At 50.5% G+C, this 25,970-nt stretch overlaps 1 protein-coding gene across 1 annotated transcript; it reads left to right on the forward strand.

The window, feature by feature from the left end:
- Positions 1 to 15: 15 nt before the first annotated feature.
- Positions 16 to 11,540, forward strand: REM1 (RRAD and GEM like GTPase 1). The gene is made up of 6 exons (XM_040638118.1): positions 16 to 115; positions 965 to 1,522; positions 2,606 to 2,688; positions 6,359 to 6,560; positions 7,813 to 8,311; positions 10,946 to 11,540. Exons 2-5 carry the CDS (start codon positions 1,138 to 1,140, stop codon positions 8,082 to 8,084), a joined length of 942 nt encoding a protein of 313 aa, XP_040494052.1. The 5' UTR covers positions 16 to 115; positions 965 to 1,137; the 3' UTR covers positions 8,085 to 8,311; positions 10,946 to 11,540.
- Positions 11,541 to 25,970: the final 14,430 nt, after the last annotated feature.

Below are 25,970 nucleotides of genomic sequence, written 5' to 3' on the forward strand. Positions count from 1 at the left end.
CCCGGGCGGCTGGGCGGGACTGGCCCGAGGGGCTGCGCGCGGAGGCGGTGGTGCAGCCTGGAGCACCCGGCAGCTGCAGCGGCCGCCGGGGACCCTGGACCCCTCCCCACGCGAGGTAAAGGCCCGCGCAGCCCGCCGCCAACTTAGTGAAGTTGGAGCGGAGTTCGCCAGGCGCCTGCACGGGGGGATCTGCGGTGCAGGGAGGGGCGGGAGAGGCCTCGAACCCGCGTCCCGGGTGAGGGTCCTCCGGCCTGGGGCCTGGTGGGTTGGATAGCCTCGGACGAGGAGCCCTCCCGGGATCGGGGGACTCACACTCAGGACCCGGGGCGGGGGAAAGCTCGGACTCAGACTCGGAATGGGACATGCGCCCCCGGGTCCTGTAGGTCCCTTCCCCGCCCCCCCCCCCGCCGGGACCCTGTCCTGTCACCAAAACTGGGGCTCTCTGCCTCGAAACCCCAGCCCCCCAACAGCCGCTGGAGGCCGTCGCGCCAGCCTCTCCTGAATTTTTCACGTAGGGGGCGGGCCGGACACGCCGTTCCCAAGGCACCAGGGCGCTCGGGTTACAGCCGAGGGAACCCCCAGACTCCCCTCGGCCTTCGGAATACCAACCCACTCCGTCCTGCCTCTTCCTCAGCCCTCAAGGAGATGGGGCAGCGGAAGTGAACCCCCCAGGGGCCCTCAACCCTCCAGCCCCGATCTGAACCTTGGGGAAGAGAGCTGTGGGGAAGGGGGGGGAACCCGGGAATTAGGCTCCTTTCAGAACGCGGGTCCCTTGTTCCAAATGGGAGGGGCACGTCTGTGTACGCGGGTGGGCGCGTGCTTGCATGGACATGCCCCCTTGCCGCGGCCCCTCTGTCTGTCTCTTGTCTCTGTGTCCTGGGGTATTGGGTCATCCTCGAGGCAGAGGAAGCGACCTGTGGGTGTGCACGCGTGTGCTCACAGCTTGCCTACTCACCCCTCCCAGCCTGACCCAGGTTTACTCTGGCCCCGACGCCAGGAAGCCCCCATCCCAAGGAGCTGAGGCGCCTCCTCCCGTCATTTGAACAAGAGAAGGCTTTGGAGGAAGTCCTCTCAGAAACTCATCTGGACCCTGCAGAAGGGGCTCACAGTGCCTGGCTCACTGCCCACCCTGGCTTCATGCTTACAGAAGGAAGGAAGGAGCAAAGCCCCTCCCCCCCAAGGATGACACTAAACACCCAGCAAGAAGCAAAGACCCCCCTGCGCCGGCGAGCCAGCACTCCACTGCCCCTGTCCCCCCGGGGCCACCAGCCTGGCCTCCTGTGTACAACACCTTCTGCAAAACCCCAGCATCCCCGGCTGGGCCAGTCTGCCTCACTCAATCCTCCCACTCGGCAACCTTCGCCTGCCCCCAGTGGCTGGTCCTCTGAATCCAGTGACTCTGAAGGCTCCTGGGAGGCCCTCTACCGCGTGGTACTGCTGGGAGATCCTGGCGTAGGGAAGACCAGCCTGGCCAGCCTCTTTGCAGGGAAGCAAGAGCGGGACCTCCATGAACAGCTGGGAGGTAGGGACCCTGTGAGCTGGGGTGGGATGTGGCCAAAGGAGGGAAAGCCTTGTCATCAGGGGCACAAGGCTGCTAAGAAGAGTTGTGCAACTCACACACTGCTCAACTCTAAAGGGCATCATTCACATAGACTATGAAGTGAACGATGCCTCCCCCCCACCCCGAGAGTGGTGCAGGGCACAGCCCGCACAATGGTCTACAGGATGGAGATGACTTAAATAGTGAGAAGGTTGCCAATTTCTCATGGGTGAGAGGTGTATGATTAATTTCCATGTCATAAGGGAAGCAATTCTGAGTTCTATGAGTCTCAAATGGAAAAAAAATGGTAGGCTCCCACCCCGCTCAGAAACTCCCAGCCCCAACTTCCCCTGACTCTCAGATATTCCTAGCTCCACAGACAACCATCCATGGCCACCACGACCTGCAGCAAAAGTAAGATCCTGCCCCAAATGGAGATTCCCCAGGTTCCCTTATTCCCGAGAGATGCAGTGAGCCAAGAGGGTCGGTGGGCCCCAGGAGGAGGGGAGACAGGGACAGGACAGAGGAAATGAAGATGGGTTCCTACAGGACCAGCTGAGAGGACACAGGATGAGTGCAGAGGGAGGTTGTTTAAAAGCAAAGAGAAAATGGGGACACTCTGGCCAGGCCCCTTCTCTAGCCTTGGGTGTGAGAACCCTAGATGAGACGTGTACATGTGTGCACCTGTAGGTATGACAGGTGGGGGACTGAGGCCTGAAGAGGGTAATATGACCTGCCCAAAGCATACACTAAGTCAGGGCCAGAGCGGGACTGGGAGAATTCCCAGCCCAGCTTTAACCCCACCATCCCACACTCATTGATCAACCAAACTAGCAAAAGCTTTCTCAGCACCTGCTATGTGCCAGATACGATGCTGGCAGCTGGGGAGACATGGGCTCCTCATGGAGCTCTTGACCTATCAGGAGAGACAGACATCAAACAAGTGTGGCGAGCACTTCCCGCACAAGTGGAGGGAGTGCTGTGACCAGAAAGGAGACTAGGGGGGCCATGCCCTCCCCATGCCTACCCCCCTTCCCTGAGATCTGGCTCTTTCCTTGGTTGCAGAAGATGTGTACGAGAGGACCCTCACGGTGGATGGTGAGGATACCACGCTGGTGGTCATGGACACCTGGGAGGCTGAGAAACGGGTATGGCACAGCACCCAGGACTGGGGGAAGGGGTGCTGAGCCTGGTACCAGACCCCTGTCCCCTCCTAGGACATGACACAGCAGGGACATGGCAGAGGCCATCCTCAGCAGCCCCTAAAACCCACAGCTCCCAAGAAGCCTTTGCAAGTGAAGGCAGAAGAACTTCATGACCCCGAGTCCTTTTCCCACTCCACTGATCCCCTCTGCAGCCACCCCAGGGCGTGCTTCTCCCCCTGTAAACTTCCACCTCGTCCTCAGCACCCTCATCCCACTGCCCGCTCCCCACGCACACTGTGCAGAGGAAGGAACACTGCATTTAGCACCAGAATGCCTGAGGGTAAACTCCCCTTTCTCTTCTTTACCAGTTGCATGGCTTTGTGCCCTGAGCTGACCTCAGTTTTCTCACCTGATAAATGAGTTATTCATTCCTGCCTTCCTTACCAGCTGGTTTTTTAAAGTTCTTACACAATTTCACAGTGGTGAGTACAGTTTGGAGCATGAAACAATGCTGGACAGAGGTGAAGAAATGTAAATAACGATCATTCTCATTCCTCATAACTTGGTAGCTAGTAAAGAAGGAAACCAAAGGATGTCCTTTCCTACCCCGTTCCAGAGCAGGAAAAAAGCAACAGACAGGGATATGCTTTTCTTACCTTGTTTGAGTTTTATTTTTTCTTGCTATACAGATAATACATGCCCATTGTAGAACTTTGAAGAAATACAACCAAGCAGAGAGAAGGATGTAAAAATCACCTGGGAGCCTATCTCAAGAAGGGGTAGGCCCCGCCCCTAACTTGCAGGGAGGCCCCGCCCACAGGGTGGGGCTTAGGAGGGTACCGTCGGGTGATTGGCAAGAATGGCTGACAGCCCCAGTGATAGGAGGAAAGGATAGGGACGAAGGAGCTAAGTGGCCAATTCCTTTCCGCAAGGATGAAACGCACCCAGCTCCAAATGAGCATGATGATGATGATGGTGGCCTTCCTAGCAGCAGCTGGCATTTGCGGAGCACCCTCTTCCCAAGGGTCAGCCCCCGTGCTAAGCACTGGATATACATTATGACGTTCAGTCAAAACAAATACCCTAGGTGAGTATTCTGATTCCCATCCTACTGATGAGGAAATCGAAGCTCAGAGAGGTTCAGTAATGCGTCCAAAGTTCTCAGAGAGCAAGTGGGATTCAAACACAGATCTATAAGCCCCCGAGCCTGTACTCTTATGCACTAGGACTGTCCCTCTCCAGCCCCGCTGGGAACATCACCTTCCAAGCCTTCAGCTGGGGTTTCACTCCTTCGCTCATGCATTCACTAAGAAACACAGGCTGGGTATGTATCATGGGCAAGGACACTGAGGACCCAGCAGTGAGTAAGACAGACGTGTCCCTTGGCCTCATGAAGCTCACAGGCTGGGGGGGGAGGAGGGAGCACTTTTTGAATGCAGTTGAAAGTCCTGTGGGGCAAAGTCTAGTGAATTAAGAAAAGTGATCAGCCTGGGTGTCCCATTTGGGAGACCAGGAAGAAGAGCACTGGAACTGGAATTCTGTGCCCAGCTGGCTGTATGGCCTTGAGAATGTTTTCTCTTCTCCTTTGGCCCTTGGTTTTCCTACAAGTAAAATGGGGAGACTGAACCAGTTTCGCTGGCTAGTGATGGTGGAGGCAGTTTCCACAGAGGGTCCACACAGTAGCTGCATCCGGAATAAACATCCATCCTTTCAATAGATGGTGCCCTCTGATGTCAGAGAGGCAGGACCTGCCAGAATTGGGTGGCCCTTTGGCTCACGCCATAGCTCCCTAGCTGGCCTGACCATCAGGGTCACCTAGAGAGTATAAAAAGTCAAATCTCTGGGGCACCTGGGTGGCTCAGTCAGTTAGGCACCAGACTCTTAATTTTGGCTCAGATCATGATCTCATGGGTCGTGAGATGGAACCCCACATAGGGCTCCATGCTCAGCGGGGAGTCTGCTGGAGATTCTTTCTCTCTCTCTCCCTCTGCCCCTCCCCCTACTTGCATGCTCTCCCTTTCTCTCTCTGTCTTCCACATAAATAAATAATCTTTTAAAAAATTAAATTCTCAGGTCTCACCCCAGACCTAATGAATGAGAACCTACAAAAATGGGGTCCTGTAACCTATATTTCTAGTCGCACCCCCAAGGGGTCTTACCCACCAATCCATGTTCCAACTGGTTTCTGTGATCCTAACACATAGCAAATCCTTCATAAACATTTGTGCAATAAATGACTGAATGCTCAAGCCCCACACTTTCATTCTACAGATGGGGAAACTGAGACCCAGAGGGAGGAAGGAACCTGTTCATGGTAAGGTTAAGAACTCACATCCGTCTGACTCAGCCCATGGTTATTCAGCCTGGGGAAGGATCAGTATGGCTGTTGAGAACTTAATTCCTTTGACAGTGTGTTGACCATGGATCTGAGGCCTTCCTATTCATCTGTCCTATTGGGTTATCAGAAAATTCTTCTGGCTTCTTCCCCCCTCAAAACCAATGCCTCCACCGCACTCAGTATTTCCTACCCCTGGCCTTCTCTCCTCTCCCGTTCATCCTCTCAAACCCCACTCGCCAGTCCACTCTTAAGCCCTCCCGACACTCTGCCAGGTTGAATTCTTCTGACCTCCTCTCCTCTTCCCCCATGGCTCCTCCAGCCACGTGCTCCTGCCTCTTCATGGTACTTATCACAGGGCATCAGAACTCTTGACTTTCACAGCGTCCCTTCCAGACCATGAGCTTTTGGAAGATAGGAACGGTGTCTTACTAAACACTTACAAAGTTATTACCCAGATGGTCCAGTCTCAGAGTGTTATCCCTGACAAGAGATCACCACCCAGAATGGCATATCAAAAGTTCTCCAGTCCTTCCCTTCCTTGTCAAACAACTTGCAAGGACTCTGCTTCTTAAAATGCCCCTGCCTCTCCCACCCATTCCCTTACACTCCACAGTTGCTCCTTTTTACTTCTCTCTTCACCGCTGGCCTGGAAAATGCCTCCCCTTGAAGTCAGCCTCCCTTCTCACTTCTCTCCCTTCCCTTCGTCTCTCTTTTTGAAAGACTTTTTTTGTTTGTTTTTTTGTTTGTTTGTCTGCTTATTTAGAGACGTAGTGAGTGGGGGAGGGGCAGAGGGGAAGGGAGAGAGTGAATCTCAAGCGGACTCCACCCTGAGCGCGGAGCCGGATGCCGGGCTTGATCCCATAACCCTGAGACCATGACCTGAGCCAAAACCCACAGTCAGATGCTTAACCAACCGAGCCACCCAGAAGCCCCCCTTTTGTCTCTTAATTGGACTGCAGAAGGCCACAAGGACTCTCTAGCAAGACTGACTGATCAGAAACCAAAGAGCTGAACCCTCCTTAGCAGGAAGGGGAACCAAAGAAATCTTTGTCTCAGTGCCTGGCCTACGGAAGCAATCGACAAATGAGAAAACGTAGTGAGGTGTTATTAGCCCAGTTTTCCACACAGAGAAACTAAGGCTCAGAGAGGATTGGTGGTTTACCCAAGGCGACACAGAGAATAATGGCAGAATTTGTCCCCCAAACCTGTCCAAAGTGTAAGCCTCAGCCCCAGCACTCCCAATCAGACCATCCCAGCCCCAGCTTTCTCAGCCAGGGCCCTCTGGCTGAGAGGTCGGTACCCTTGCAGAATGGGCCTGGGGCCACTCTGTTGCAGGATGGAGGCTGGAGCCAGGATTCGTGCCTGCAGGCGGGCAGTGCCTATGTCATTGTGTACTCCATCGCAGACAGAGGCAGCTTCGAGAGTGCCTCTGAGCTCCGCATTCAGCTGCGGCGCACGCATCAGGCGGACCACGTGCCCATCATCCTGGTGGGTAACAAGGCCGACCTGGCACGCTGCCGGGAAGTCTCCGTGGAAGGTGAGCCCTCTACTCCACCCTCCTCCTCCAGCTTCCTCTCAGCCTGCTATCACTGCTCCTCCTCCAGTGCTCTCCATCTCAGGGACTGTCACCCCACCACCGCCCCCATCGCACATGTACACGCCTAAGCCTGAAAGCTAGGAACTGTTCTTGCTTCCTCTCCCACTCCCCCCAATCCCACTCCCCCAAACCAGTCCCCAAATCCTGTCAGGTCCACCTCCCTTAACCCCACGTTCCCTTTCCACTATACCCACAACCTCTGCCCCATCCTGGCATCTCCACCTTAACCTGGGCCAGCCCCTGTACTTCTCTCTCCCCATTGAACCAGTTCTCCTTGCCAGCTGTCAGAGTTTTCCAAAACCAGATCTGACCTTGTCACTACTTTGCTTAAAAATTCCCGTATGGCTCTCCCATGCCCTCAGTCAGAGACACTTTATCCAATGGACATGATAGGCCCACAAGCTTTCCAAGGGCTTGCATTTGGGATCTGAAACAATTATTAGCTCCAAAACACAGTGAGAAAATTGCAAATTAAAATTTCACAAAGCTTTAATCATCTACAAACACAATATTGTGGCAGCTGACAACTGCAAACCAAAACGTTTAGTTATATATAATTTGCATGTAAAGTGGTATAGAGAAAATTTCAATATGTTTGGTAATATCGTGTGGGACCCGTAAAGATCTCAAAATGGCCCTTCTCACAGGGCAAAAGCTAAAAATTATGGAAACTGAGAGCCAGAGAGGGTGAGCCAGTTCCACGGGGTCACCAGCCACCAAGGACAGGAACTCAGGCCCCTTTCTCCCAGCCCAAGTGGCTTCCTAAAGATGGAAGACCATGTGCTTCGTGAGCAGACAGCCCCAAACTCCCCAACATAATCCCCAGGAGATTTTGTTAAAATGCTGCTTCACAGACCTCGTCCCAAACCTACCCAATCAGATTCTTTATTGGTGGGCTCAGGAATCCGCATTTTAACAAGCTCCCCCAGATAACCCTGATGCACAGCTCAGACCCCTTACTTGGCATTCAAGCCGCTTTCCAGCCTCTCTGTCTTCCCAGCCTCGTTCTGCTACCAGTATCAGTTCCTAGCCTGTGAACTAACTCCTCAGGGCCGGGTCTCATTTACCACGGAGTTCCCTGGCGCCCGGCACAACGTAGGGCCAAAAGAAAAAGTGCTTAGCTTGAGACTCAACACACCTCTTCCCACCTTTATGTTCCCCCCAACCCGGCCCGCCTGACCCCGCCCCTCAGAGGGCCGCGCCTGCGCGGTGGTGTTCGACTGCAAGTTCATCGAGACGTCGGCCACGCTGCAGCACAACGTGGCCGAGCTCTTCGAGGGCGTGGTCCGCCAACTGCGCTTGCGCCGCCGGGACAGCGCGGCCAGGGAGCCGTCCGCGCCGCGAAGGCGGGCGAGCCTCGGCCAGCGGGCTCGTCGCCTCCTGGCCCGCCTGACGCCCCGCAGCACCCGCCGTCGGGCACTCAAGGCCCGCTCCAAGTCTTGCCACAACCTGGCCGTGCTCTGAAGCCGCCTGCGCCCTGGGGCTGGCGGAACACTGGGCTGCATTTGAGCTCCGCCGATGCCACCGAGGGGCCACGACGTAGTTGCCTGGAGTCAGCACAGCGGGCTGCGCCTGCCTGCTGCCCCCAGGGCCGGAGCATCTCCCGGAGCCGCAGCTTCAGGGACCTCTCCGCCCCGGGAAGCAGTGGACAGACTATGGGGCCGAAGGCTCACCCTGGACACAGAGTAGGGGTGTGTGTGGGGGTGTGGGTGTGGGGGTGGGTGGGTGGGTGGGTGTGTGGTTTGTTGTTGTTGTTGTTTTTTACGCAGTGCGAGCCTTTTTGTAAAAATCTTCCTTGTCCCTGGGCTCTGGCCAACTCCCCACAATAAACCAGACCAGAAGGGTGACCAGTCTGAATGCCCAGACCTCTTCTTTTGGGCTCTTCCAAGCATCTCCACCTCCCACTGTCCCATCTACACTGGCTGCAGACGGGGTTAGCCCGCTGACCTGGGTCAAGGTCAGTCAATAAAATCACTGGACCAGTTGTGTGTTCAGGCCCTTCTCCCAACCACTGGGCATGGCCCCTGGCGCCGGTCTTTGAGGGAGACCCCGTGGTGCACAGACAACCACAATTTAGTAGTGTGATGACCTCCTATTTTCTCATAAACCCATTTTTTAGATTATAGATTCAGAAAATCTTATCTGGAAGGAATCTCAGCATTCATCCTCACAATATAATAGCTCTTGTTTGTTAGGAGCTGTGGTTTAAGCTGTCACAACTAATAATTAATCTTCACAAACCCTGTGTACTAATTAGAAAAATAGAGGCACGGGATGGTGAAGGTTCATACTCAAGATCATATAACTACTTTAAGTGAAGTTGTCAGGATTCCAACCCCGACTTGTCAGGCTACAGTCTGTGTCCTATCCACAATCTTCTTGGAGAATGTGACAAAAACTATAGAGTCCCAGAGAAAGGGACTTTCAAACACAAGTTTGCTTACAATTTAAAGTGGAGGGGGATGCTTGTCTCCATGAAAGTCAATCCACTAATCCCCAAGATGGACACCGATTTAATCCACCTCATTCATTTTTCTGAATGTGGACACTGAAGCCCATAGAGGGGAAGGGAGCATCCCAGGGTCACCCAGACAGGGAGGGTGAGGACTAGACCCCAGGGCCCAGCCTCCTCTGTCTGCGCAAGAAGGAGGAGGTAGTGAGGCATGCGGCCTGGCTGAGGCTGTGGGGCTAGGGCTGGGCCTTAGGGGTCAGGTCAGGAGTTTCCAGCTGAAGGGGAAAGGGGTGTCACTGCTTTGAGAGGAGAACAAGATGCAAATGGTTTGGACCATCATGTTCCTGAGGCCTGACACCCCTGCCCCCAACCAGCTGCCTGCCCACAAGCCTCGGCCACCAGGAACACAGAGGCAAGGAAGACCGGAGCTTGGACAGATAGGCCATATCCTGCGTCTTCAAGCCCCCAGTCTTGCCAGCAGGGCACTGATGGCACTTATTTCCCCATCCTAACTCCAGCCTGGGGGAGGGAGGAGGGGGAGGGTCTTCCCCACCCCAAGTTGTCTCTGGCCTGCGGTCGTGGGGGAGGGGCTGTAGTTGTGGAAAGTTGGCAGAGGCCTCCGGCAGCAGCCGGAGAGTGGAAAAAATGATATCAAACCCGGAAAAATGCAGGCCGGATGGAGGGCCTGAGTCGGCCCTGGGAGGTGAGAGGGAGGGAGGGAGGGGGCCCCACAGGCTGAGAAAGGAAGAGGAGCCAGGGAGAGAGCACAGGAGCTGGTTTTGAGAAAACTGCAGGTAACCGCTGTCATTCCTTCCTTTCTTCACCCACAAATATTTATTGAGGGCCTACTAAGTGCAAGGCACAGAGCCAGGCTCTAGGGAGATAGAAGTGAACAGAGGCAGTAGGGTGCTGCTCCCTGGAGCCCCCCCATCTGGTAGGGAAAGCAGACTAGAAAACAAGTGCGTAAAATGGTTACAAACTGATAAGGGGCTGAAAATCAGGGCGGTCATGGAAGGCCCTGAGGACAATCCAACGCAATCCTCAAAATCCACAAATGGAGAAACTGAGAACCAGAGAGAAGGGGGGGCTTAGCCCAGGCTACTCAGAGTGTGGAAGAAGTCCTTGAGACCAGGACTGGGGATGGAAGGGGAGGAAAGGAAGAAGGAAAGAGCGCAGACCAGGGTCAAGGGGAAGGAAGACTGTGCAGCCAGGACGGCAGGACTGCCAGTGGTTGAGGCAGGTCATGCGCCCTGAACCAGAGGCTCTGTGTTTAATCCTCCATCTCTCTGTTTCTTAGCTCCCCTATCTATAGCATAGGCTTCTTGGCAATTCCCTCCCTCAGGGTTGTTGTGAGGATTAAATGTGACTTAAGGTGTCGGTTAGGTGTCTGCCTTCAGCTCGGGTCATAATCTCAGGGTCCTGAGATCTAACCCCGAGTTGGGCTCCCTGCTCAGCAGGGAGTCCGCTTCTCCCTCTCCCTCTCATCCGCCCCACCCTCCTCCCCGTGCTCGCTTGCTCTCTCTCTCTCTCTCTAATAAGTAAAGTCTTAAAATATATATATATAAATTTAAAAAAATGACTTAAGATGTGTAAAGTACTTCAAACAGTTCCTGTAGCTGACGATTCAGTAAATGTTGGTTCCCACTAGCACATCTTAAGACCTTGGGGAAACCAGGCCTTGTTAAGGGTAGGATATTCTGAGACTGTGAAGACTTGCTTGGAAGTTTTTGCCCTGCTATGACACTGGAGGACTTTAGGAAAATCTCTTCCCCTCTTAGGCCTCAGTTTTCCCATCTGTAAAATAAAGGGATTCAATGTGAACTTGTAGCATATATTCATGGACTCACCCATTTACTGTCTATCTCCCCCACAGGAATGAAAGCCCCATGAGGGGAGGACCCTCGCTGCTGCTCTCTCCCCAGCACCTACAACAGTGCCTGGCTCATAATAGGTGATCAGAAAATATATGTTGAATGGATCGATGAGCAGATCTGCAAAATGGCCCTTCCAATCCTGACTTCTCTGATTCTAGGAGTCTGTGAATAAGGCATAGCTGGGAAAGCACGTGACAAAACCACAATACTCCTCCCAGGAACATGGCCCATTATAGTTTAGAAAGTTCTTTCTCATCCATTAAAAAAAAAAAAAAAAAAAAAAAAAAACTACTAACTGTTTTAGCTTTTTCTATGTGCTAGGCCCCATGCTACATGCTTGGTACACATTTTCTCATCTAATTGTCAGCACACCCATCTATTAAGAATAAATGTCATTTAACTGATGAGCAGATTAACAGATTGAGGCTAAGAAAACCCAAGAAATTTGTCCTAGAAAGGGTTCTCAGGATTTGCACTCAGGTCAGGTAGCAACTACTGTCCTCATTGTACAGTTGGGGAAACTGAGGCCCAGAGAAAGGAGATGAATTGTCCAAAGGCATGTAATAACAGCAAGCAATTACATCGCTCTCACTATGTATTGGCTCCTGTTCTAAGTGCTCTTTGTATATTCAATCCTCAAAACTGGTCGCATTATCACCATGTCAGTTTTCAGATGGAGAACTGTAATACGGAAAGACTCTGTACCCCACCAAGGTTGCACAGTTAGCAAATAGCAGAGGCAGGATTCGAACCAGGGACGTCTAGTCCTGTGGTTTGTTAAGGGCTTGCCTACATTACACCATCTGTCAGTACAGCAAGTCTGGAGCAGGCTGGTGTAAAAGAGGAGGTAGCTTTGCCCAGCACCCCGCTGCCTGGACTGGGGGCAGGGCGGGAAACAAAAGCACATTGAGAGTATCCTCAGCCGCCAGCTGGGACTTTCCACCTTGAAGCGAGAGTACTGTTATGGAAAAAATGATAAAGCTCTGGAAAGATGAATGTCTCCCGAGGGGCCCCCAGTCTCTTCAGAGTCCCTCCTCTCCTTGCAGGGGGAGAGGGCCACAAACTGTGTCGGCCTGATCCAGAGGAGATGAAGGCCACCTGGAACTCGACACACCCCAGCCAGGCTGCTTGAATACTGAGCATCACTGGCCTGGATGGAAAGTTCCAGTTTCTCGGCCAAAGGGCACGAAGCTTCCACTCGGGGGACCCCCCCGCCTAGTAATCAGGTTCAGGCTGACACTGCCTGTCCTTGGATGGTGGGAAAACTCAAGCTCCTTTATTTAGCAAACTTTGACAAGGGTGTGTGCTCTGAAGGAGGGTAAAGAGGGCCAAGGGCGTCACAGCCGGCTGCTTTACAAAGACTCAGAATCTCTCAGTTCTGCCATGACCATGTGGCTGTAGGCAAATCAGAACAGACAGAGTGAAGGCGTTTGGGTAGAATCCTCTACGCGACTGTCTCTGTCTCAAGAATATTTTAATATTCTAGTTCAACAGCTTGAAAAAATATACAAGTTCAGTTTCAATTTCAGCAGTGTTCCCTTCTGTTCGGATCAGGGTTCAGTTAAAAATAATACTAATGATGGCATGGGAGCTCTGGGTTCAGCAATGTGTGCAATTTTCCCCAGTTGCATCTGGTTCAAGTTCAAGGCTAGGATAGGTCGCCGTTCCAGTTACTATGCTGCCTAACGAACCACCCCAAAGCTTAGTGGCATAAAAAGGATCATTTTATTATGCTTCTGGATGTCGTGAGTCAGGAATTAGGGCAGAGCAGAGCGGGTACAGCTCCTCTGGGGCCTCAGCTGGGAAACTTGAAGATGGGAGTGACTGGAATCACCTCACAAGTCTGGAGGTTGATGCTGACAGGGAGCTGGGATCTCACCTACACGTGGCCCCTCCAAGTGGCCAGGTGTCCTTACTTCCTGCTGTCACTGTAATAAATCGCCACAAATGTAGAGGCTTAACACAGCACAAATCTGTCATCTTGCAGCTCCGTATAGTAGAAGTCCACTGGGGGTCTCACTGGGCTAAAATCAAGGTGTCAGCAAGGCTGCATTCTTTTCTGGAAGCTCTAGAGGAGAATCTTGTTTCCTTGCCTTTCTTAGCTTCTAGAGGCCAACCACTTTCCTTGGCTCATGACCCTCCCTCCATCGTCAAAGCCAACAACTGTGAGGCCAAGCCCATCTCTTGCTTCCATCTCTCTGGTTCTCCCTCATCTGCCTCCCTCCCCACCCTTGTGATCACATTCAGCCCCCCCAGGATAATCCAGGATAACGTCCCCGGTTTAAAGTCAGCAGATTGGCAAACAATTCCATCTGCGACCTTACCAGGACAACTTCCCGATTTTAAAGTCAGCATATTAGCAAACAATTCCATCTGTGGCCTTAATTCCCTCTTGCCATATAACACAACATAGTCACAGGTTCCAGGTATTAAGACATGGATGTTTTGGGGAACTGGTTTTCTGCCTATCACAGCAGGATAGAATGGAGGGTGTGGCGAGGTGGTGGCTGGGTTTGCAGTCTCCCTCAACACACACATACACACTCAGTCTTGTTCTACTGAATAAATACAGAAAACCCTAAATGAAGAGCTTCCCTCCTAAGTGGGATGTTGGGGGCAGTAGAACGCTGTTCTAGAATCTGGCCTTGCCTGCCTTCCTCAGGTTCATGCTTCTCTCTAGGAGCACCAGCTTCTTCCGACCTCCACTGGGCAAATCTCCATCCACCTTTCAGAAAGCCTTACTCCTTAGCCACAGATGGAGGTCTTGCTTCAGAATTACCCCTCTTCCCTAGCAGTGCATCCTCAGAAGTCTGGGTTGAGACCCCAAGTGATGCAGCAGGGCGGTCAAGGGTACTCTTAGCTCTTCTGGTCTTACAGAACAGCCTAGAGAACAGCCCGCTCCAAATCCAGCCTTCTTCAAGATCTGCCCACCTAAGTGAATGAGGATAGATGCCGTGTACATGGCCGGTTGCCTAGAAAGCAGTTGTTGAACTTTACATATGGGCACATGCACGTGTGCATTAATTCTAAACCCCAAACCCAGGGGTCACTAGCGCAAATGCTCACGGAGTCATATAAGTAATAGACATCAGTGAAATAGACTGGAAAAGCAGACATTAGGGAGCACCAAGGTCTGCGGCCCCCCAGAAGTACCTGCCTCGCATAAAGGGAGAGACAGATCGAAGCCGCCGATCACTGCTATTTGGAAATGAACCCAGCATTGCCTGATATTTCAATTTTTTCCAAGAAAGCCAGCAAGCCAGATATTTATGTGAAAGTATTTCAGTTCTCAAGTACTAATTGCTAATTTTAATTTTTAAAAACCCTGGACAGGATAAACAAAACACGTCCACCAACCAGATTCTGACCAGAGGCCCACAGTTTGTAACGTCTGGTCTAAACCCAAAGAGTGATAGAGAAATGTATTCTCAGCCATTCCCCCCATCTGCAAGGTCAACCCTCAGATCGTGAAGCTAGTACTTAATTATAAGGAACAGCCTGTTCCCTTTAACTCCCCCCTCCTCCTTTTCAAGAGTGCCTCTTCAAGCCTATTGGGATACCAAAGGTGCCCAATGTCAAGTAGTATATTTTTTAAATTGAACTTTGAGTAACAACAACAACAACAAAGCATCTTAATTATAAGAATAAATCAAAACAACAGAAAATATATGGTAAAAAGTAAAGATGCGTTTATCTGTTAAGCTGCCCTCTGCTACACATGACAGAAATCCTTATAAGGATATTTTCTAAAAGATGTCCAGAGGCCTTAAAAACACAGGACACTGGGTCTGCATCTCCATAATTCTCTCGGCATTTCCTTCATGGTTGCCATATGGCTGCAACAACTCCAAGCATCACATCTTCACACCAGTATCCCAAGCCAGAATGGAAGGGGAGAGTTCAGAAAGAGGGTTTCTTTTTATCGAAGGGGAAAGCATCCTCCCAGCAGTTTCCCTTCATATCTCACTGGCCAAACTGCATCTCATGACCACCACTAGCTGTAGGGGGAGCTGAGAAAGCAACTATGTGGAGAGAGGTTGCCACAGCTGGCTTGGGCCAGTCACAATTCATCCCTTTGCTGCCCTAACAAGATGGTTTTTGTGAGCAAAGGAGAAGTGGGGAAGGTTGTTGGAGAGGCAACTTTAGGATTTGCCACAGAACTCCTTTCTCCCCCAGTTCCACTCCTCTCCCCCCGGGGGTTCCCATCATGAGCAGTTTGGGGTGTATCCTTGCTTTCAGCATATATATAGCCATTTTTCTTTTCTTACACACTGTCAGTGCCATGATTTTGCTTGGTTGTTCTCTTTTTGAAGGGATCAAAAGTAAATCCCAATTGCTCTATACCAGAGATTGGTTTAAAGATGGACCTACAACCCAGCTATGGCCAATAAGACGTGAAGGAAGTTTCGCCGCAAGGTTCTAGAAAAAAGTTTATTTTCTCTTAAAAAAGAGCTGGAGAATAAACAAAGCTTTTCCTTCTACCGGTCATTGAAGTGTATGAAAGCGATGCCTGGAACCGTAGCCACATTTCCCAGTTGCAACAGGATCTAATCAGAAGCTGGCAAGCTAGAAAGATGGGAAGTACCCAAGTCCTTGATGATGCAGTCAAGTCACTCAATTAGCCACCACTGAATTCAGCTGGTCCACCTCTGGACTTATTGTTATGTAAGGTAATATGTCTTCAGTGAAGAAGCAAATCATCTCGGGGATTTCTGTACCCAAGTCAAAATCATCCATTTAATCTACATATGTATGTTTGTTTGCTATTTTTCACATAAATGGAATCAGAGTTATATGCGTTGGCACTGAGTCGGTTTGCAAGGAATGAAACCCAAAATAGCAGTGATGGAAATAAGACAGAAGTATATTTCTCCTTCGTTGTAAAGGGAGTCCAGGGGCAGGGAGCCCAAGGCTGGCATGGCAGGGACGTGACACCTTCTATCTTGTGGTTCCACTGTTCTCAGTACAGTACGCTGCCCAAGCTGTCACAGTCACATCCCCAGTCCAGCCAGCAGGAAGTGGGAGGGAGCAAAAAAAAAGCCGGCGTGGGGGGGGAGGCACAGCTTCTCAGAAAATACACGCATGACTTCTGATTACATCTCACTGGCCAGTGCTTAGTCATATCACCATCTGATTGCTAAGGGGTCTACGATAGTATCTTATCCTGAAGAGTCATGTGTCAGCTCAAAATCAGGGATTCTTCGTCTAAAAAAGGGGAGAATGGGCATTGAGGGGCAACAAGCAATTTCTGCCATGATATGTATATGTTAGATATAATTTGCTTTTTTCATTCACTCATCAAGCTTTCTATCTATGCAAGTACATATAATTTACCTTGCAATTTTGAGGTTTATTTTGTTTTTCTAGCTTCTTTTTTTTTAAAGATTTTATTTATTTATTTGTCAGGCAGAGAAGAGAGCACAAGCAGGGGGAGCTGGAGAGGGAGAAGCAGGCTCCCCGCTGAGCAGGGAGCCCGACATGGGGCTTAATCCCAGGACCCTAGGATCATCACCTGAGCCACAGGCCAACGTTTAACCAACTGAGCCGCCCACATGTCCACTTTTTCAAGCTTCTGAAGATAGGAAATTACATCATTTATTTGATAACTTTCTTCTTTTCTAATATGAGCATTTAAAGCTATCTTAGAAAAAAAACCATATAATTTATTTAAAGCTATAAATTTCCCTCTAGGCACTGCTCTAGATGCAACCCAGAGATTTTGGTGTGTGGTGTTTCCACGATCATTCAGTTCAAAATATTTTCTAATTTCTTCTGTGATTTCTTCTTCCCATAGGTTATTGAAAAGTATGTTGTTTAATTTCCAAATATTTAGGGGGGCTCTACGTATCTTCTTGGTCATTGATTTCTAATTTAATTTGGCTGCAAATTTGAGACTTATTTTACAGTCCAGCATCTGGTCTATCATGATCCGTGTTCCATTGCACACTTGAAAATAACATTCATTCTGCCATTACTGGGTGTAGTGTTCTAAAATGTCCATTAGGTCAACGTAATTACCAATGCTGTTTAAGTATTCGATGTGCTTAGTGATTTTATCCTCAATCTTTCATCAATTGCTGAGAAAGGCACGTTGAAATCTCTGATTATAATTGTGTTGTGTCTATTCTGGTTCGGTCAGTGTGTTTTGTTCTGTTTTTACCTCATTCTTTTTCATGGGTATAAAATATTCCACAATATGGAGGTATATATTCTGCCCTTTGAAGGACATTATGTTACCGTAAATGTTGTGCCCTTACAAGCAGTGCGGCACTGAATATTTTTGGACGAAGAGGGAAAATTACCAAATGCAAATTTACTAGGTCAAAGACCAAGCACATTTTACGTTTTGTCAGATACTGCCAAATTGCCCTCCAAAAGACTGCTTCTGTTTATATTCAGACCAACAGTGCCCAATTCCCCACACCATGACCCATATTAGATATTACTAGTTTTTTCTCATTTGACATTTTCTTGGGCACGGGATGAGGGAAGGTTGGGAATGAAGGTGCCTCATTGCTTACTTTGCTAATTGTAACAAAGTTAAACAATATTCGTCTCAAGGACTGAGCCCCTTAGCTGCCCAAAACCCCAGCTGAAGCTTTGAAATGACAGCTTGCAAGGGCTGGATTAAAATCTCAGCCAATGCCATTCTGCTCTTCATTATCTTCCTGAAGCAGAGGGGTGTTCTTTCTTTCAGGTACCAGATCCTTGGTTAGAATAGGAAATCTGGAATCAGCCAGATCTGAGTTTGAATCCCTATGGCTCAGCCATTTGGTGTATGTGCCCTTGGACATGTTACTTAGCTTCTCTGACCTTTTGGACCCTCAGCTTTACAAAGGGGATGATAAGCCCTTTGCATAGGTGTTGTACGGACTAGAAACTGGGCACATAAAGCCCCTAACATGGCATCTGGCACCACGTAAGCTCTGATAACAATTAATAAAAAATAGGTATTCATTGAACACTTGCCATGTGCAGAGCGCGGAGCGAAACCCTTTCCTCGGCTTATTTCATTAATCCTCACAACAGTAAGAGACAACCCCATTTACAGATGGGGAAAACTGAGGCTCCAAGATGTTGAATGTCTTGTCCAAAGTCGCACAGTTAGTAACCAGCTGAGCTAAGGATTAAATCAAGAAAGTCTGACTCCTGGGGTGCCTGGCTGGCTCCATTGGTAAAGCATGTGACTCTTGATTTCGGGGTTGTGGGTTCAAGCCCCATGTTGGGTGTAGAGATTACTTAAAAATAAAATCTTAAAAAAAAAAAAGTCCGACTCCCAAGCCTGCTTCTCAGGGTAGCTGGCTCATTTCATAGATTAAGAAACTGAGGCCCAGGAAGATAAAATGACATACAAAATTAAGGGGTCAGGAAGCAGCAACCAGTTGACCAAGTATTCCCCCCCCCCCTTCTGGGTCCTGGTGACCAGCTGGAGGAGCGGTTGGAGAGAGTGGGGGCAGGGACAGCTACCCCAGCAGAGGAGTCAAGAGTATGGAAAATGTCTCTTTCAGCCAATTTTCCTGAGGAACCCTGGCTGAGGCTCAGGGCTGGGAATAGAAAGTGTACAGGGAGGAGGCAGCAGACGCGTCCATCCGTCCATCCGGAGATGCTGTTTGCAAAGTCCTGCTGAGAGAGACAAGCGGGCTGGGGGTGCGTGGAGAGGGACAGATCCCAGAGGCCAAGGCTCTGGCATCTGCCCAGGGCCTGGTCTCCTGGGAGACGTGGAGCAGGCGTCCCCCGAGCTCTCCGCTTCCTCCTTCACTGCCCGGCTCTGCCAGCTCCTGCTGGGCCCTCCCTGCGGGTCTGGGCAGCAGCCATCGTGGAACTGAGACGCTGGCAGCTCCGACTGTCCAGGGAGAGCACGGCTAGAGAAGGTGCAGTGAGCAGGAGACAGGATCGATCCTCCTCGCAGACCGGGGCAGGGCTTGAGGGCCGTCGGCTTCCTCGGTGGCCTGATCTCTAGGACATCAGTGTGGCCCTCCGCTCAGGCAATCTCCCTTCGCTCCTCACGGTGCCTGCCATTCCGCCATCCCCGATACAGCAGGGGCTCGTGTCCAGCCAGTGTGCAAAGTTATGGCCATACCAGTCGTCAGAATATTCGGTATTTGCCTACTCGTTCTTCATAGCCCCTGCCCTGGGTGCCCTCCACGTACCCCTCAAGCATACTGGCCGCTCTGGACCCTCCTCTGGGACGAGCCAGGCCTCCCCACTTCTAGCTACTAAAGGGATGACCCCTGCCTGGCAGGGCAGCCCAGGCCTGTGTGGGTAGGTCAGGGAGTGACGTTCATAACAGTTGTTAATACTTTTCATATCATTCCTGGAAACAACCTTTTGGCTTAAAACTTTGTCTCTTATGTGAGGCAAGTTGTAGGAATCAAGAGTGAAAAGGGCCTGGGGCAACCTCTTCATTTACCAGATGTGGAAAAAGGCCCAGAGAGAAGCAAAGACTCAGCCAAGGTGACAGGCCCGTCAGTAGAAGAGAAAGAATTGCCATGCAAGTCCCTGACTCCTGACACCTCCCTGGCCCCACACACACTGAATTTTAGGGGCAATGGAAGGAGGTGACAGGGAGGAAACTGTCTCGAGGCAGACCTGACAGCCAGCCAGTTGGCTCTTGGACCTTGTGATCATAGTCATGGCAACGGAGTCCCGGGTCACTAGCTTCAGAGAGATAGTTGTCATAGCAACCACCACCTGGCGCCCCAACTTCCTGACACCAAGAGACTTACAATAAACCAGAAGCCACTCTGTTCCACGGCACTGACCCAGATCAGAGCTCCAAGTAGGAAAGAGACTTGCCCAACATCACACGGCAAGTTGATGGCGAAGCCAAGCTTCCCGAGTCCCCAGGCCAAGGCTCTCACAGCTGCCCCGCCCTTTGGCCGACACCCCCACCCCTGACCCATTTTTCTGCCTGCCTTGGTGCTTCCCACATTCCTCCAGGCCTCAGGCAGGATCTCCTTCCCACGGCATCTCACCCTTGGCTGCCTGTCAGCCAGATCACCCTCCTGGGAATGGGCTGACATGAGCTCGGGGTAGGACTCATCACAGGGGTTTTCATCATTAGCTGGGGCTCCCTAGAGACCAAAGAGCCTTCAACACCCCTTGCTCCCCTAAAGGAAGTGATCTCCAATGACAGAATGTCAGGCACTATTAGAATTGAAGAGCTCTTTGGGGGCGCTCAGGCCCTGTGCTCTGGGTAACGCCAAACAGAGTTGCTGCCCACTGTGGAAAGGGCTCTGGGCTGGGAGGCCAGCAGCCCAGATTCCAGCACAGCTCTGACTCTGATCCCCACTTGGCTCTCACCAACCTCCCTTCCCGGTTTCTCCTTTTAGAAGAATGGAATCTCAGGATTGGAAAGACGGTCCCAGCACAGGGAAGAGCTCAGCCAAAGCAGGGAGGCTGAAAGAATCTAGGGGCCTAAGAGTCGTTGGTGTATTGAAGTGTAGGTATAATGCTGGGGACGAAGGGAGAAGAGGCTAGAAGGAGAGGCCGGACGTGACTAAAAACAATCAATCACCAGTTGTAAGGTGAGAACATTGCCTCAGGGACTCCCTGACACGGTCTCCTGCCTGGGTCTGACCCACGTACTGCTGACACGGTGGGACACAGCGTGTCTGATGAGGGACAGCCCGGGGGCCAACGAGAATACACCAGGAGTCAGTCCCTAAGTATTCACTCATGAATACTTACTAGGCGCGACCCAGGCTGTGTGACCGAGGGCAAATGATCTAGCCTTTCTGTACCTCGGATTCCTCACATGTAAACGCGACAATGAAGATGCCTGCCCGTGGGGTGGTGGGAGGATGAACCGGGTTAGTTATTGTGTATAAATGTCAAGCGCGGCGCATGCGAAGAAAGTACCCCCTGGGTGTGTGTCATCAGTACCAGGAGGATGATGGAGCATCTACTGTATGCTTGGCGCTCTCTAGACGGTAGATGTGCAGGTGAACCCTGGTGAGCGTCGTACCGCATCCTGCCGTCAAGGGGAGGAGACAAATGCAAGAGACAAACCAAAAAAGAAAACGGCATAAAAGCAGAAATTAAAAAAAAAAATTAGATTGTTGCATCAGATCATCATAACCCCCAAACTCAGGTGTGCAAGAAATACTCATTTCTTTATTTTCTCAAAACCAAATTATTTTCGGGGCACCTGGCTGGTTGAGTTGGAAAAATGTGTGACTCTTGATCTCAGGGTCTTGAGTTTGAGCCCCACGTTGGGGGTAGAGATTACTGTAAAAAGAAAGAAAGAGGGGCACCTGGGTGGCACAGTCATTAAGCGTCTGCCTTCGGCTCAGGGCATGATCCCAGCGTTCTGGGATCGAGCCCCACATCCGGCTTCTCCTCTAGGAGCCTACTTCTTCCTCTCCCACTCCCCCTGCTTGTGTTCCCCTCTCGCTGGATGTCTCTCTCTGTCAAATAAATAAATAAATAAAATCTTTAAAAAAATTTTTTTAAATAAAAAATAAAAAAGAAAGAGAGGGAGAGAGGGAGGGAGAAAGAAGGGGCGCGAATTGGTGGCTCAGCCAGTTGGCATCTGCCTTCAGCTCGGGGCATGATCCCGGGGTCCTGGGATCGAGCCCTGTATCAGGCTCCCTGCTCAGCTCCCTCTCCCTCTGCCACTCTCCCTGCTTGTGCTCTCTTGCTCTCTCAAATAAATAAATAAAATCTTTAAAAAACAAACAAACAAGGGTGCCTGGGTAGCTCAGATCGTTAAGTGTCTGCCTTTAGCTCAGGTCATGATCCTAGGGTCCTGGGATCGAGCCTCATGTCGGGCTCCTTGCCCAATGGAGACCCTGCTTCTCCCTCTCCCTCTGCTTGCTCTTCCCCCTGCTTCTCGTCTCTCTCTCTCCCTCTCTCCCCCCTCTCTCTGTCAAATAAATACATAACATCTTAAAAAACAAACAAACAAAAAATTAATTTCTACCCCTACTACCCTCATCCTTCTGGACTAGAGAGAAATTCAGTCTCTGCCCTTCTGAAGGCTATTCCCTGCCGGGGGACAACAAGGGAAGCCAGGGGGCTCTCCCCAGCACTGGGCCACAGGAGGCCTCTGGCTGCTGCGTCCAAGCCGTCAGCAAGCCCTGAAGTCCTGCAGCCCCTGTTTCCAAGCCTGGGGCCTCAAAGTCTTGCTGGAGGCTGGGATCACCAGGCCTGGATCCGTCCCCACAGAGTCTGTCCACCTCTTCGGGCACCGTCAAGAAGGAGGCAGGAGGATCCCCTTACCCCAGACCCCATCGACCTTCCTTTCCTCCTAGAGCTCCTAGAGGTCCTCTGTGGCTCCTGCTGTCCTTGCCCTCAGAAGAAATGAGCTACTCTCTCTACAACAAGAATTTACAAACTCAACAACAAAAAAAGTGTGAGCTTGGAAACTAGAGAACACAGCTCAGCCCACACCTGCCATCAAGCAGCATGGTCCAATGGGTAGGGGCCCACATTCTAGAGCTTGGCTGCCTGGGCTCAATTCCGGTGCTGCTGTTTAGCCACTTAACCACCTGTGCCTGCTTCTGTAGCCACGGAAAAGAATAGTACTTGTCCCCACCTGGATCACAAGCTCACGGGAGAAGCACGTTGAACAGGGCCTGCCGTCAGTAGATAGTCAATAAATATTAGTGCCCATCACCTGGAAATGCAAGCCCGAGATGGCCAGACCCTCTACATGTCCAAGAGAAGTCAAATATCCAAATTGTTAAAATTGCTCTATGTTTTAACTTTGGCAACAAAGTGAAAACAGTTGTTGAACCTGGGAAGGTAAGGGTCATACAAAACACATCTGTGAGCAGGACTGGACCTAGGGAGCTGACAGGTTCCATATCTGTTCCCCCATGTTTAAACGTATAGAAAATGGAAGCCAGAAAGGGAAGAGCCTTGGAGGCAACTTCTGCTTTGAACTCTATGAGCAAACCTTCCCGAGGCAAACCTTCCCTAAGCAAGAAATACAGAAAGGGAAGGAGAAAATAGAGACAAAAAAAAAACACAAATTGATTTATCAAATTATCCTGGTACCTAGCACATTACCCACTGCAGTGTTATGTGCTATGAGGATTTTTTTTAAGATGCTGAGATAAAGAATGTAAGGTAAAGTTTAAGCTAAGACTAGTGAGAAGGAGCTAAAAAATCCAGGAGAGAGGGGCACATGGGTGGCTCAGTCGGTTAAGCGTCCAACTTGTGATCTCAGCTCAGATCGTGACTTCAAGCTGCGTGTTGGGCTCTGTGCTGGGCGTGGAGCCTACGTTAAAAAAAAGAGAGAGAGAAAAGAAAAGAAAAGAAGAAAAGAAAAAAAAGAAAAGAAAAGAAAAGAAAAGAAAAGAAAAGAAAAGAAAAAGAAAATTGGGAAGAGAGAAGACCAGGAAGGAAGGAACAGCCTATGCAAAGGACCTGAGGCAGAAAAGAGCTAGATGTGAAAGAGGGAAGTAATAATGGACGAGCTAAACATCTTGGCTGGGGCAGTGCATGTGGGGCCTTGAAGGCCACGGTGAGGAGAATGAGATTACCATGAGAGCAGGGGGACCATTGAAGGGTTTCAAGCAAAGAGATAAGACGCAGAGGGGTCTCCAGGAGATGAATTAGAAAGCTATTGAAATAGCTTGGAAGCAATGACGCAGCCTGGATTGTCCAGCAGCCTTGGACATGGACAGCCCAGATTTCTGTGTCTGGATTGCCCTCGAAGTCAAAGGCTGGATTTAAGCCTCAGAGCAGACCTACTGCTTTTCCGTAAGCCAGGCAACGGCTTTCCCTAGGACCGGCTGGGAGAGCCCAGTACAGAGTCTGTTTATTGGCCTAGGCTGCCCTCTGCTGGCAGAAGACGACACTAGCACAAGGGAAGCAGCTGCCTCCCAAAGAACAGAATACCAGATTGAAAGAGGACACTTGGCCCCCCAAAATCTTCCTTCTCTCCGTTAATGGCCACATTATCCATCCAGTAGCTCAGTTCAGAAATGCAAGACTCCGTTTCTCCTCCTCCCTTATACCCCATCCAGGAGTCTTGTTGATTCTATTTTCTAAATAAAATCCTAACTCAAGAGATTTCCTGAGTATATCTTAATCACACCCACGTGTCTCCATGTCCACCAGCCCAGCCTGGCCAAAGCCACACCATCTCTTCTTCGGTCTATTTCTCTTGTTCTAGCCATTCTAGCCATTTCCCACTCAGCAGCCGGAGCTCTCATGCTATCCTCTGATTCCAAAGTCTTTCTCCTCGGTTGGTAGCCCCTCGCTCTGTTCAGTATTGAGCCCAACAGGGAAATCCCTGATAGACACTCCGTGCCACCTTTGGGAATTTTCCTCTCTCGCCACATGGTGTCTTGGACTCAGGCCATTTCGCTGGTTCCTCTCCTTCCTCCACCCGCCCCTTCCCTTCGTCTCTGTTTATCTCGTTCTCTCCCTCCTTTCATTTCTAATGCAAAGCAGATTTGCCATTTCTGTTTCTTCCGCACTTGCCAGCCAGGGCTCTTAGGGTCTCCCATTCAGCTCATGCAGATTGTAATGGTATCTTTCCATATTCGACACACGCATCATGCCTTCCCTAGGAAAAGTACCAATGCCAAGCCGATAACACTTTCACCCTGAGCACGTTGGGATGTTAACAGCCTGTGACTCAACATTTCATCATTCCAACATCCTAGGGCTTGGGCTTGGCTGGTGATTACGGAAATCCTCACTGACCCCCGACTCAGACTGTGTAATGGAAGTCTCACCCACCCCAGAGGCCTTTGGACAGTGGAGCTAGACACCATAACCACCCTGAACCAAGAGGGTTCATGAACCCAAGAGCCTCCGGGTTCCTGAGGCAAATCATTACATGGTAAGTCAGCTCAGGAGGGTGCCATTTGTAGCACACGGGTTTGCTGTGGAAGAGAATAAAGACAGTACACAGAGATGAGCACAGAGAGAATCCGGCAGCATAGATGCCCTGGTTGCTCGGGGTAACAGGCTCAGCTCTGTCCCTGTGGGTCCTGCCAGTTGCCCAGTGATTCAGTTATTTACGATTTCCTTGGAGTTCAAGGGCCAAGCAGTCCCACCTTTACCTAAAGTGCTTCCAGCCGGGCTTTCAGCCCTTGCCAACCAAAGAACCCAACCCACTGTCAGAAGGGCGCTTGTCATTCCTTTTGCAAATCCAGCCTCTGCCCCCAGCCGAACAAAGAACAAAGGGAACTCTGAAATGACAGTTGTTTCTCAAAGTCTTCGAAGATCTTGTATTTTCTTTTTTTTTTCTCTCTTTTCAGTAGGCTCCATGCCCAACGTGGGGCTTGAACTCACGACCCAGAGATCAAGAGTCACATGCTCCACCGAGGTAGCCATGCACCCCGTGTATTTTCTTTTTTTAAATCTCAGAAGCAGAGGGATGAGTTCATTGTGCTCATTCCTTCATGGCAGACTATCTTCACCATTTTCTGCAAAGCCCCTGTTTTATTTTACTTACATAGATTTTGTTGTTGTTGTTCAAAGTTTATTTATTTTTAGTAATCTCCGCACCCAATGTGGGGCTCGAACTCATGCCCCCGAGATCAAGAGTCCCATTCTCTTTCAACAGAGCCAGCCCCTGTTGTTGTTGTTTTAATCCCCAGTTCCCACTCTCATTCCCATCCCTCTATAGAACCATTCTAATGTGCTTAATGTATATTCTTTAATATGTAAATATTCTTATTAGGTTTTCAATGTTGTTATGTGACATGTACTTTTAACTTATGCAAATCATATCACACATTTCTTAATGCTCAGCTCCACATTTTAAAGTTCTATACATGTTGTTGAAGGTTAGGGGGATTATAAGGAAGGCATTTGGTGCCTCACCCACATGCCCTTTACCAGACATAGTGGCCCAGCCCCCAGCTACTGAGAGTGTTGCCTGAAAGCCATTCACGATGACCACCTTCTCTGGAGAATTGCCCTTGGTCACACGGGAGCCAACGAGCCAGGGCACCTCGCCCCTGGACTCCTAGACTGTGGCCAGTGACTGACAGGTACAGGGTACACGAGGTCTGGCCTCAAAGCAGGAACAATTCTGTGGTGAGGTCTGTGCCCCAG

The sequence above is a fragment of the Ursus maritimus genome, unplaced genomic scaffold (assembly GCF_017311325.1).
Source record: "Ursus maritimus isolate PB19 unplaced genomic scaffold, ASM1731132v1 scaffold_22, whole genome shotgun sequence".
Classification (NCBI taxonomy): Eukaryota; Metazoa; Chordata; class Mammalia; order Carnivora; family Ursidae; genus Ursus; species Ursus maritimus.

What these genes read in the sequence shown, in the direction of transcription:
- REM1 (XM_040638118.1), top strand. Translation starts at nt 1,138, where the DNA reads ATGCTTACAGAAGGAAGGAAGGAGCAAAGCCCCTCCCCCCCAAGGATG. An exon ending in CCTCCATGAACAGCTGGGAG is followed by an intron (nt 1,523 to 2,605) that starts GTAGGGACCCTG and finishes CCTTGGTTGCAG; the next exon opens with AAGATGTGTACGAGAGGACC. An exon ending in CCGGGAAGTCTCCGTGGAAG is followed by an intron (nt 6,561 to 7,812) that starts GTGAGCCCTCTA and finishes CCCGCCCCTCAG; the next exon opens with AGGGCCGCGCCTGCGCGGTG.